Raw genomic sequence first — 13,580 nt, forward strand, 5'->3', positions numbered from 1 at the left:
GTGCTTCTGGGTGAAAGGATTGTTAAGCTTCCCCGGCAAGGCTCAACTATTTGGCGTCTGTTCCTTCTCCTAAAAACAGACTTGTGGACCAGACTGGATTTTCCATTCTCAGCCAGAGAAACGCGTGACTCCAGCACTGCGGGATATTGTTAACAAAGGCAGGCGAGTCTTGAGGAAAAGGAAAGGCGGTTTAGAGGAAGGTGCTCTGGGCGCTCACTCTCCGGAGAGCAGAACCAAGGGAAGAGTGGCCCCCGGGGCAGGCCTGCCCGCTATGGGCGAGAGGCTCAACTTCTCAGCTTCACTCCGTTCCGCAGGGCTCCGGAGGATGGGTCGTTTTAAATCCCCGAGTCCCTGGAGCCGCACTGTCCCTTTCTTCTAACCATGACAAGTTCTCTCCCCGATAAGTTGTTCGGGGCCTCCCCGCTCTGCCGGTCCCTCAGGCCCAGCGATGGACCACAGCGTGACTCGATGACTCAGCAGCCACCAGGAACTGCAGGAGAGCTTCGGACTGGTAAGGGGGAACTTGAAGCGATGTGCTTTCCGTCCTCCCGTCTGGGAGCAGTGGGTGTTTCTAGCAGAAGTACTGCCACGTAGCTTAGCACTTTCCATTTTGGTCACTCTATAATCAGTGACGAGCAACAGAGGTGCCCCGTGCTGAGGCCCACTAGGCTGTGCAGCAAAGTGAGACAGAGAAGTGCAGCAAGGCTGCCTGCGGACGACCTTGGGGCTGACCAGAATCAGACACTGGCCGCAGAAGCCCCTTGTTGCCACTTCTTAGGAGATGGCCCACTTTCAGCTGTCCCCACTCCTGTGCATGGCTAGTGCTTCTGGGCTCTGGGGCCACGAAGCCGGCCTGGTACAGGCAGCACTGCAGGGAGGTGCATCTGAGCTTCCGCACGGCTCCCTTCCCCCAGGTCAGGCCAAGATGAAGCAGAGGGACTGAAAGATGTTTAAAGGCAAAATAAGGTCAAAGGAGAAAACCTATCTAGAATCATGGAAGAAAGTTATCTTTAAGGCACGTGGTTTTTCACTGATCAGAAAGCTTAGCAAGTACGGTAGTTCAACCTTAGCCATTACCACGTGCCAGCAGCCTTGCTCAGTGCACTCCATGGATTACTGTACCCATTTCATCCAGTGTTACTGTCTGTGAGGTGAGCATTCTTACTGTCCCTAGGGCTTAGGGGGCTAGGAGACGATCAGGTAGGATAAGGAACCTGTAGAGTCACATGGCACAGAAAATGTAGCTCCCGGATTCCTGGATCGGAATCTGTTTCTGGGCCTATGTTCCTCACCCGCCTTGCTGCAGCAGCTTGTTTACGGTGAGATTGTGCTGGTTTTAACCGGGGGATGCAGAAGCGGGATGCGGTCCCTGTGCTGAGGACGTGGCACTGGGCCTCATGAGTCTCACACTATCTACGCCTTTAGGGGTGGCGCCACAGATCATACAAACCCTTCTGTCCTACTCCCGAGGTTTATCGCGGGACCTGTGATGTATCAGAATAAATCTGTGCCCGTAACTAAGTGCAATACCTAAAACTGCTGGGTGGGGCCAGCCCTTTCTCTGCAGCAGCCATGGCTCTGTGCCACCTGCTAATCATAGGCCTCCCCAAGGGCCACATGGTGACCAGAACAAGGTAGGGTGAGGCACAGCCAGCACTGCGGGCTGCACCAAGCACACCAAGTCGGTGTGGGACAGGATCTGAGAGGCACATGTTTTGGCCCCATGGGAGCGACACGTCATGTTGCTGCTCAAGGTCTCCAAGGACAAACTGGCCCTCAAATTTGTCAAGAAAAGGGTGGGGGGCCGGGGATTTAGCTCAGTGGTTTCGCCACCTGCTGAGCAAGCGCAAGGACCCAAGTTCGATCCCTGGTACCAAAAAAAAAAAAAAAAGAATAGGGTGGGGACACACATCGCGCCAAGAGGAAGCTCAAGAAGCTGAGATGTCCTGGCTGCCAGGAAGGACTGAGCCTTCTCCTCCCTTTGTGTAACAAACCGTTATAGGAAAAAGAACAAACCAAACAACAAAACCCCACAAAACTTCTTCCATAAAAGCAGAGCAAAAATAAGTCCCAGTGGTCTTCAGAGGGTGGTCAGTTGCACAGGGAAACCCAGGCCAAAGGGAAGGGACTGAAAAGCATTTGCTGAATTCTTCCAGTGCTGGATACTAAGGCTAGGATGCCTCAATTTACTGGGGGGGGGGGGGGCTTGTTAAATCCCCTATCCTGCAAGAAAAATGTAAACATAAAACTGTATTTTTGTGAGCAAATCTTTTATAAATTTCCCCACATGCTTTGTGAATGTTATATTTAAAAAAATATCGAACATTAGCATTTACATTGGCTTCTAATTTAAGTGACATTTCTCCGACTTGAAAAATTTTCTATCCACTTTTCATAGTCCAGCTTTCTACCTAATACTGCTATTTAGTTGCTCTTTGCTATGGAAGATGGTGAGAGGGACTCACCTTCTGAGGGCCCCATGCCCTGAAATGCTTCTCCTTGTGGAAAAAGGTTTGTACTGTCCACAGTTGGAGAGTGCTGTTCTTTTCAGGGAAGGCTGATGGGTCATTATGGGACTCAAAACTTGAACTTGACACTGACACCATACTGTTCCTAGGGAAACACTTATGACAATCTGCACTGGATCCTAAATAGTAATCATCTTTGAAAGCTTATATCAAGACAAGAGATTCATAAAAGGTTGAGCCTGGAAGGGATATTAAAATCATTTAGTATAAGTTCACATTTTTATTCTGGCAATAAGAGCTCTTGGGGGGAAAACCCCATATATTTTATACAGGTAAGGATACCAAAACCCAAAGAGGAAAGTGACAGGTCCAAGGTCTTGTTAGTGGCTTTCAACCTTGGCTGTATACCAAAACAATTGGGAAAGGTTTTATTTAACTTTATTATTATTATATGTTCGTCATATATAATAATCACATTCACCATAGGGAATTTGTACCTGTACATAATATATCTTAATTCTTCTTTTTTCCCATTCCCCTCCTCTCCCCATTTACACAAGCTTTGTTTCCATTTATTTCTTCTATTCTCTTTTTTTCCCTTTCTCTCCTCCCTCCCTTGTTTCCCTTCCCATTTGAACATGTTCTTCTTACAGGAAAGATTTTAAATAGTACTGATGCATTGGGCTCACTGCAGACAAATCCATCAATCTTTCTTGATCCAGGGCCTAGGTGCAGCACTTTTTAAGCTTTTTTTTTTTTTTAAAGCTCTTTTCTTGACTCAGTCTGGGTTGAGAACTACTGAGCTGGACAAAAACCCAAGTCCTAACCCTTTCCCAGGGTTATCAAAACCATGGGAACTTCTCACTCCTCTTCCCTGAGCCCACGGCAAACTTGACCAATGGATTACAGAACTCTTTCTTGGTGTTCCATGCCTATCCTCTTCTTGGATCATTATTCCTGATGGGTCAACCTGATTGGACTAGGAAATGCCTCACAGATTAGTAAAGCTCCCTCCATGTCTGTGGGGTTACGGAGGCCTGACTTTGGGTACTATATATGGTCCCTGGCCCCTTCCTCTGGCACTGTTCCTGGCTAGCTCCCATGAACCAAACTCTTTGCTCTGCCATGCCTTTCTGCCCTGCCATTTCTGCCTTGGAGCTAGCTGACCATGGACTGAATCCACTGAAACCATGAGACAAACCTCTGCTTCTTTAAACTGTGGATAAGGGTATTGTGTTCCAGCAATGGGGAAGCTAATACATACCTCTTCCTGAACACTGGGAGACAAACTGAAACCTAGCTCCTTAGGCACTGTATCTTCTTGTTTCCTTTAAACAAAAACACAGAAACTTTCTGAGAGTATTATTTTGGCAGTACTGAGACCGTACAGTCTCAGTCTAGTATACTCATCCATCAGCCCATTAGGGGTCCGTGGTACTCAACTGAGGTTCAGCTCTAGCTTAGATATCACTGCAAGCAACTTCTTCCCCGTGTACACAGATCAGAGTTGGGTGGATCTAGGTTTGAATGCTACACTGCTATTTACAAACTGTGATTCTCGGCAGTGTTTTTTGTGCCTCCGTTTTCTCATCTGTAAATATGAATCCTATGAAATTATCTCATGGGGCCATCTTTCTTGCCTCTTCTCTGGTATTACTCTCCAGCAAAACTGATACCTGGGCCCTCAGTCTTTTCTAGTCTTATCTGTCTGATTCCCAATCCTCTGATCCCCTAGATACTAACTTTTTCTAAGGAAGAAGCTCTGGATGAGAAGGAATCCTTAGGATAGAGTAAGGACACAGCAACAAACTCATGAAACTATAGTTATCTGATTCTTGACAAAGGAGCCAAAAACATATGTTGAAGAAAAGATAGTTTCTTTAGGAAACAGTGCTGGGAAAACTAGATATTCATGTGCAGAAGATCAAAACCAGATCCGTATCTTTCAGAAACCTTGTAAAAATATCAACTCAAAATGGATCAAAGACATAGATATAAGACCTGAAATTTTGAAACTTTTAGAAACATAGGGGAAATGTTTGAAGCCATAGAGACAGGTAAAGACTTCCTGAATAGGACTCCAATAGTACAGTAAGTAATAGTAAGACTCGCTGGGCATGGTGGGACATGTCTGTAATCCCAGAATTCCAGAGGCTGAGACAGGAGGATTGAGGTGAGTTTGAGGCCAGCCTGGGCTACAAAGTGAGTTCAAGGCCAGCTTGAACTATATAACTGCATAGCAAGACCCCATCTCAAAAACAAAACAAAACAAGACAAAACAAAACATATGGGACTACCTCAAATTAAAGTTTCTGCACAGCAAGGAAAACAGCTAACAGAGTAAAGAGATGGCCTCCAGAGTGGGAGAAAATCTTTATCGGCTACTCTTCTATGATAGATGATTAATATCTAGAAGAAATGGAGGAAGGGAAGGGAGCAGAGGGGAGGATGTAAAAAGAATTAAGGTGAGTTATGTACATGTACCAACTCCCCATGATGAATGTGATCACTACAAACTGCAAACATATACTAATAAAAATAAAATTAAAAAAATCTAAAATGTATTAAGAACTCAAAAAATAGCAAAAAAACCCCAAGCAAACAAACAAAAAAAACCAAATAGCCAGTCAGTACCTGGGCAAATTAACTGAATAAACATTTTTCAAAAGAAGAAGTACAAATGGTCAATTGGTGTATGAAAAAATGCTGAACATCTTTAGTCAGTAGGAAAATGCAATCAAAACTACACTGAGATTCCATCGCACCCCAGTCAAAAGGGCTATCACCAAAAGTACAAAAAACAATAAATTCTGGTAAGGATGTGGAGAAAAAGGAACCCTTCTACACTGCTAGTAGAAATATGTATCTGTATAATTCCTATGGAAATTAATATGGAGGTTCCTCAAAAAACAAAAAATGGAGCCACTATATGATCCAACTTTGCTGCTCCTGGGTATTTATCTGAAGGAAATGAAGTCAGCACACGATAGGGATAAATACATACCACATTTATTGCAGCACAATTCACAACAGCCAAGATATGGGAGCAGCCTAAGTATTCATCAAAAGATGAATGGATAAAGAAAATGTAGTATACACAATGGAGTATTATTCAACTGTAAAGAATGAAATTATGTCATTTGTAGAAAAAACAGATAGATCTGGAGGACATGATTAAATAAAAAAGTGAGACTCAGAAGAGACGAATATCACATGTTCTCCTTAATTTGTGGAGTCTAAAGAAAGATGACATGAAAGTAGAAGGGAGGTTATTATTAGACAAGAGGAAGGAATACAGGAAAGGGGAAGAGGAGTATAAAAAAGGGCAATGGAGAGGATATGATCAAAACAAATGCACTGAAACCTAATATTCTGTAAAATTAATAGGCATTAATAAAAATGTGTATTGTTTGAAAAAAAAAAAGTCCTTAGGGCTCACTATTCTGCACTTACTGCCTGTGTGGCTATCAGAGACAGTGACACTTTAGCACATTTTTCTCTTGGGTACTGTGTACTCCTATACATACATATATATAGATATATAGATATCTATATCTATATATCTATATGAACTTGGCAGTCTTTTAATTTAGATTTTATGTAAATCAATTCTATTCAAAACTGAGAGCAAAAGATGTAAACTGCTGACCCGGATGCAAAATACACAAAAGAAAACAAAATCCCAAGTGCACCCAGCATCCTGAGCCACCACCTGGGGCCAGAGTGGAGCCTGAGTGATGTCTGGAAAATCCCTTCTTCCTGACAGAGATCAGGTTCCGTCAGGTCCTTGAGCAGGGCAAAGCCCTGGGGAGCTCTGGTCCTTAGTGCTGAAAATAAGGTTCCTTCCAGGCCCTCATCCTTCTTCCCCATGTCTTACCATCCCCTGCTTCCCCCACTGGTGTCTTCTGACCAACTCCATTTTCCAAGCCTTCTAAGATGCCCATTTCATGGTAAAGGAACTCCTCATGGCCTGACCTCCCCCAAAGGAACATGGCTTTCATTCTTAAAGAGTGGGACATCATTCTCCCCTGAGCTCAACAGTAGTCCCCCTGAACAAGACTACCACAGAGTACGTGTCACTTAACAGAAGTGCTTGTCATCTTCTTTCTCATCTGCTTCAATTTGTATCCATGGGTCTATAGATTTAATAGATTTAACTCAATCCTACTTATCTCACCAGTGTAGCCTCAGCTCTTGCTATTCTGTTTGCCCACATCCTCTGTTAAAAATCAAGCCAGATCAATTTACTTGGAGTTCCTCAAACACATCAAGCTGTCTGCTGCCTCAGTTCCTCATGAACTCCCTCTAGCCTTTGTTAGGAGAACTTCAGAATCATCTCTTATGAGGAAGAAACTGACTGAAAGCTGAGAAGACACAGATGATGTCATTTTGAAACCTGTGTCTCAAACCCCATACCCTGGGCTCTTCCTTACTAAGGTGTCACATCTGCCAAAGTGTGGCTTAGCACAGCATTGGGTCCACCAAGGTTTCTCTAGAGAATAGTATTCATATCACTTCATCCTAGAAGAAACTGTATGTCATTAAATCCAATGCTCATTATGATAAACCCAAAGACACAGTGGCTCATGGTGGCCCGAGAGTTAGTGGCACAACTGTCTGAGAGTTTCCTCTGTGAGACTTTAAGAGTTGACATTTCATCTCCAAGATGAATACAATAAGCACACAGATAACTACAATATGAGGTATTATATGGGAAATACAAAGTTTAAATTGGAAAGGCCAGGGATTTAGCTCAGTGGTTCTGCCCTCTGCCTTGCAAGCAAAAGGTCCCAAGTTTGATCCCCGGTACCAAAAAATCAAAAAACCAAAAAGTTCAAAGCGGAAAGAAGGTGAGAAGTCACAGCTTTAGGCTGGGATGGGGTATGAGCAGGAGGGTAATCAGGGTTGTGTAAAACAACTCTCAACCTTTTTGGTCTCAGGACTCCTTTATACTCTTAAGTGATCACGTATTCCAAAGAACTTTTTTGGGTAGCTGTAAGTAATGATATTAGAAATCAAAAAAGAACACTGAAAATATATATTGATACCATGTAAACTTAAAAATAACAAACCATTATACATTATCAAATTTTTATAAAAATATAAACTATATATTCCAAAACAAATATGAGAAGAGTGGAATTTGTTTTGCATTTCTGCCAATCACTAATCTTTGGTTTAATAGAAAACAGCTAGTTTGTCATGTTTATTGTTGCACTCACTCTCTTGAGATAGGTTGTTTTAGTGGAGGTCTTGGAAGAACCCTGGGCCTCATGCAGACATGTAGTTGGAAAAAGAGAGAATATTTTAATAGTCTTTTCAGATAATCATGGCTATTCTGCAATACATACAGAAAGCTGACAAGTGCGAGTTTCTTAAAAGTTAGCTATAGTGTAGAAGATAAAATCATACCAAATAAACTGAGTACTCTGTTGTGCCGAAGCTCACTGGTCTCTTTTACATTTAAGTGCATACTTCTGTTATAACATGCATTGGTCACTTGGCAATCACTGAATTAAAGAGACCTTCCAAATATTGTCGCATTTCATTACACAGTATCAAAAATCACTTGTTATCACCACTAGTCTCATCAGGTAAGAATGTAAGTATTGGGAAGCTGTCATGCTCACTGTAGCAGGTATAAGTTTTCCAAAATTCTGCTTTTCGCTCAGAATATTATTTCTTTTCCTGGAGGTGGATCACTTCATGAATTTTTAAAATTTCAATAATGTGTCTGTCAATTGTTCTTTCAAGCAAAAATGGGTTCTATGAGAAAAGCAGTTTGCTCAGGTCACAATTCAACTGTAGAGTGTTTTATGTACACTTCGCCTGTAGTCACATGGAACATAAAAAGATTTTTTGTTTTTGAAGGCTGAGATTATATAGTAAGGTTAATAATTTTTACTGCCTTTGTCAAGAACATTTTTGAGTGAAACTGGCTTAAAAAAAAAAAATGCAAGTGCATTGGTGCCACTGCTTCCAAAGGTGCTAAGTAAAGTGCCAGCAATTTGAGCCCGTGCGTTCAACTTCAGCATATCTGCCTCACAGTGAAAAGGTAATCAATGTCTGGGTGCTGCAAAAATACATGTGGCCTTGTGGTCCCCTCGAAGACTTTGCGGAACTCTTTTGAGAGGGGACCTGGCTTTGAGGACCAGTGGGAGATAATGGGTTGGGAAAGGGAGTCCTACTCTGACACAGTGAGATGAGGGAAGCGGTAACAAGTAAGGCACAGCCGAGGGGCAGCAGCAGGTGGTATGGCTGGAGGAGGAGGAAGGCAGAGGCAGATGAAGCTGAAAAGACACTGTGAAAGGCCTGGAATGCTTAGGTCCCACTTGGTTACATCAGAAGGGAAGAGGGGGTAGGTAGAGCGAGTGGTTCTTTGAGCTTTTACTTATGCAAAATTAAGGTGGCCATGTTTATATTCACTAGATACAAAACAAAAATAGTGTTGCTGCTTTGCTCATGGGGAATGAAAATGTGGTCAAGTGATCTGTTTTAAGAAACATGCTGCACTAATACTTCAGACAGTATTTATTTTGGAAGGAAAAAGAATGAGAACGCATGATGAGCATGGACTCTGAACCAAACACCATGCTCATCACTGTTCACATTCTCTGATTTACTCCTCACAACCGTTGGTATCACCATGAATTCAAGGCCAGCCTGAGCTACATAGTGAGCTCAAGACCAGCCTGAACTACATAGTGAGACTGTCTCAAAAAACCAAAACAAACAAACAATATTATTCTAATTTTAGATTAAAAATAGTACAATACAGAAAACCTTATAAATTGCCAATAAAACTCAAATATGCATTTCTGACATTAGAGAATTATTATAATTACCATGTTATGGAATGTCAAACATGAGTTATGTGTCCAGGTTTCAGGACAGAAACAACAGAACAAGATAATTTTATTCCTTTACAAGCAAAATTCGTTAAAATATCTTCAAATTAATGATTTAGAAAATATGCTCACTGATATTAAAGAAATGATCATCATTATGATAAACATGGCAAATTCCATGAGGTCCTAAATATATGGATCTTGTTGGTCTGCCATTTTTTGGAAGAAATTATTTCAATCCAAATCCTCAATATTTCTGACACAGCTGCACAGAGATATAATTATAGGAATTAAATTCTTTTATTGACAGATAAAATCTGCAATCATTATCTTTAATACAAAAATGTGAGCATCAGCCACTGTAAAAGTTGTTCTGTTGCAGTGCCAGACTTAACCAGTGTGCTTTACAATGTATCATGGTTATGCAAACACTTTTTTCCCTGACACTGTGGATTGTACCCAAGGCCTCTGCACGGAGCCACAAAATTTTAATGCAAGTCTCACTGAGTTGCCTGGGCTGGACTCAAACTTGGAATCCTCCTGTTTCAGCCTCCCAGAGTGCTGGGATTACAGGTGGCCCAGCACTAAGAAAGGTTTTTAATAATCAGATACTCCTTGATTTAGTAGGGTACTGGAATGGAACTGGCGTAAGACCAAGCAGATCCTAACTTTGCTAAAAATTACTCCTTTTCTGTGCATCCTGTGTCACACACTTGAACCAAATTGTAGACTTGTGTGTTAAGAGTTTTGGGAGACTGGAAAGTCCCCCAGTCTCTTGATGGGGCTGGAAGCTGGGCGCTATGAAGTAACTGATTTCCTTCCCTAAGTCTCAGCCATGTCAAGAAGAATCCCAATAGGGTAACTGCTGGTTATGTTACACTTTCTCTTTTCATGAATTCATTTAATAAATAATGTATCAACCTGATCCTACCAGAAGTCTCAGGCTGCCTGAAAAATGATCTTACTTGCTTTCACTTTGATGGCATTTTAAACATTAAAGGCTAAAGAGTACTTGGAAAATCCAACAAGTTGCAGTAGGATTTTGTGATTTTAGGTATGTCAAAGAAACTTTTTATACATAAAAGATATGTGTTCAGATAGAAAATTAAATAGCTTCTGATATCTAGACCAACAAAAGGTGAAATGAGATAAAACTGTTTATACTTATTATTGTGTGTAACACTGCTGTGAGCTGTGAGGCAGGATGAGATAGAAGGCAGTGTTTGGGAATGTGCCGTACTCCTGACAACCCTTCAGCCAGCCACGATCATCTGGCTTTTGCCCTGTCTGAAATTAGGATCCCTGGGAACCACAGCCCTGGCAGGAGGAGGTGCTATAAACTCTCCTGCAATGACCTCCCTGCCTTGGCCAGCTTCATCCCCTTACCTGTTACACACGAGGAAGTTCACACCAACTGCACTAGGAATGGATGATAGGCTATCTGTTTGTACCAAACTCCATAATTAAATGTCCATTTAACAGGAGATAGGCTAGCAAAGAATTTGGGTATTTGTTACCTTACCAAGTGAAACATCCATATATCAAAAAGGAATGACTCCAAAGTGTTAAGAGTACACTGTCTTCCTCAGTCCATCCGGTCTTCAAAAATTTGTGTAGTTGAGTGAAAATCACTGCCTTTTTTCAAAGGGCACGATGTTGCTATGTACTTCTACATAAACAGGATAGCTGGAGACTGGGTTCATGGATGCCTTTGTGCAAATGTGAAAAGTGCATTCCTAATGTTTACCACAAACCCAACGAAGCCGATGATCTGTCTGCAGGTCCATCAGTTCTTCCACGGTTCTCCAGCTACACTGGCAGGCATACGCCCGTGTTCCTTTCTTCTCTACCAACTTGATCTTTAATCTGTGGAATTCTGGCATGTTGTTTCTGAGAAAAATAGGAAAGTTTTAGAACAGTGGCTTTGCTCAGTACTTAATGATGCCAAAAAAGGTTCTAATTGTTTGATTTTCTTATTTTTACAGTATCTGAACATCAAATGACCTTGGTCCCTCCACACTAACAGGAGAATACATGTTTTGGTGTTTTTTTCTGACATCAGTGCTTTTTAATGGCACTCAGCTAGGACTGTGTATTAAGGCTGCAGAGGAACATGATCATCCAAAGGGCTGAAGAATTACTGATTTGTCCTAGCAGAGATGACACGAATGAGAGCAGAGTGGGATGGTGTTACCTCCTACCTTGCACACTCACCTATGCCAGTTACCTACCCTATGGCAAGTGCAGGGAGCATGAGAGGCATAAAGGCACAGGCTTCAGATGGGTTAACTACAGAAAACTCACTCACAGAAAGAAAGTGCCTGGTATATCTGTACACTGAACTCATCTGTTTCAATGATTTCCTTATTTACTGGTATTATCAGCAACAAAATAAATGCCTATCCTGAAATGAATGTAATAATGTTGCTAGGGAGGAGGGGAAGGGGATGAAGAATTAAGATGTGTTCTCAACATGTGCCCGCCTCCCACAGGAATGTGATCATTATGTACTGCAAACATGTACTGAGAGAAAAGTAAAATTTGAAAAAAGTCAATAAGATTAAATAACTAAATTAAATATCAAGACCATCATAAAAATGATAGTAATTATTGAACTGGATGCCATTATAAGAAATATGTTACTATACATTTAGTTAAGGAAATCAATTATAATTTTTATAATTCATATACTGAGCTTATGTATACATTAAATGACATAGAAAAACAGACATAATTAAAAATGAAACAATTAAAAATATAAAGTGAAATGGTGAAAGATAGTATAAATAATGACGATATGGTGTTTTAGTCCTTGTAGAGATCACTGTAACAGAAGGTAGGCTCCCAAGTGCCCTCTAGTGGCCACCGGGCACCGCGTTCAGGACTATTCTGTACAAAATTCAGGCAGTTTACGATAGAGCCTAACAAAACCTTAGAGAACTCCTATGCCAAATGTCTGGGTTTAGGAAAATAAGACCCTGACCAACAAAATGACTTACTCTAAGGCTATGGTGAACTAGAGGAAGAAGTGAATAATCTGTTTTATCAGAAAAAAGAAAAATGCCAAAACTAAGTTGGTTAAATGAAGAAATGTCCTTTATTCAATCTACCATATATTTTGACAAACAATATTTGATGCATGACTGAATTCTTAATTAGAGACTTTAGGAAGAGGAATCATGAGTATCCAGGGAACTTTTTAACACATCTCAAATGCTTTTAAAGCTTAGACATTACTTCATTATTTTTCCTTAAAATACTTGACTTAATAGAAAAATAAAAGTGTCTTATTTAGCTATAATGGAGGTGGTCAACAATTATAGTTTATGTTTCTGTTCCAGAAAGTTTTAGAACTTGGCAAGGCCGGGATACACTAACTTCCTCCCTCTGTGAAGCACGAACAACAACTGCACAGCATTTCATGGTGTAACAGACGTGCAGACGGACAGCACTAAAGCTTGCTGTGTTCTATGGGACATTCAGTGAGTGGCACTCTGGAGACCTTTCAACTCGTCCTTCTGGTCACTGCCACTTCTGGTTTCCCTCGGTGATTAGTCCCCTTCTGCCTCATATTTCACCTTTCCTCCACTACCTTACCTGGAGTAGATCACATCCTTATTCTTAAAACCAAGCCAACAGATATGAAAAGCCTTCCATTTCCTAGTAAGCTCTCTCCCGTGCACAGGAGGTGGTCCTCTTCCTATCCAGGGCTCATTTTCCATCAGCATGCCAGACCCCCTCCTCACCCATCCCTGGCCACGTCCACACTCCCACTCAGAATATAAACCTTCGAGTGTCTCAACAAAATGATCCCAGCTTCCGCTGACAGTCTTCCAAATTGCATTTCCAGGTAATCCATTCATCTTTACATATTACATTTTCCTCCTCTGAGCTTCAGAAACAGTTTCAACAGCTCCCATAAATGAATGCAGGTTCTTCCCTTAAATTTGTTCTTACATTTCCTCAGTGGACTGTATCATAGTCCATCTACATAAACCGGACAGAAGCCTAGGGTTCATCCTAGATGATGTTTGGCTTTCACATTCCACAGGCAGGACTGCTTCTAAAATACATCTTTTCCTCTCTGTCCTTACTGCCATGCTTCAGATGCCTATTTCTTTCTCCCTGTACCACAACATCCTCTCATCAATACCCGTGATTCTGGACTAGCCTGGTTCCCATGTGGTACTCAGTTATCTTTTAATAATTCAAATCTATTCAGATCTCCCTCCTGATTAATAACCTCAATGGTGACTCACTGCCT

General features: G+C 41.5%; 1 protein-coding gene across 6 annotated transcripts in view; it reads right to left on the reverse strand.

The window, feature by feature from the left end:
- Positions 1-2,728: 2,728 nt before the first annotated feature.
- Positions 2,729-13,580, reverse strand: part of Cfap418 (cilia and flagella associated protein 418) — a 30,335-nt gene continuing 19,483 nt past the window's right edge. For 5 of the 6 annotated variants that reach the window (XM_087190640.1, XM_004850136.4, XM_087190639.1 and 2 more), the window contains one exon: positions 5,462-11,206. In XM_087190640.1, the coding sequence (XP_087046766.1) occupies positions 11,053-11,206 (154 nt within the window). In that variant the 3' untranslated portion in view covers positions 5,462-11,052. Of the gene's footprint in view, positions 11,207-13,580 lie in introns of all 6 variants that reach the window. The other variant, XM_021262667.2, reaches the window with a different exon arrangement.

The sequence above is a fragment of the Heterocephalus glaber genome, unplaced genomic scaffold, assembly GCF_053883595.1.
Source record: "Heterocephalus glaber isolate CG9 unplaced genomic scaffold, H.glaber_assembly_v1.0 deba00001555, whole genome shotgun sequence".
NCBI classification, from domain to species: domain Eukaryota; kingdom Metazoa; phylum Chordata; class Mammalia; order Rodentia; family Bathyergidae; genus Heterocephalus; species Heterocephalus glaber.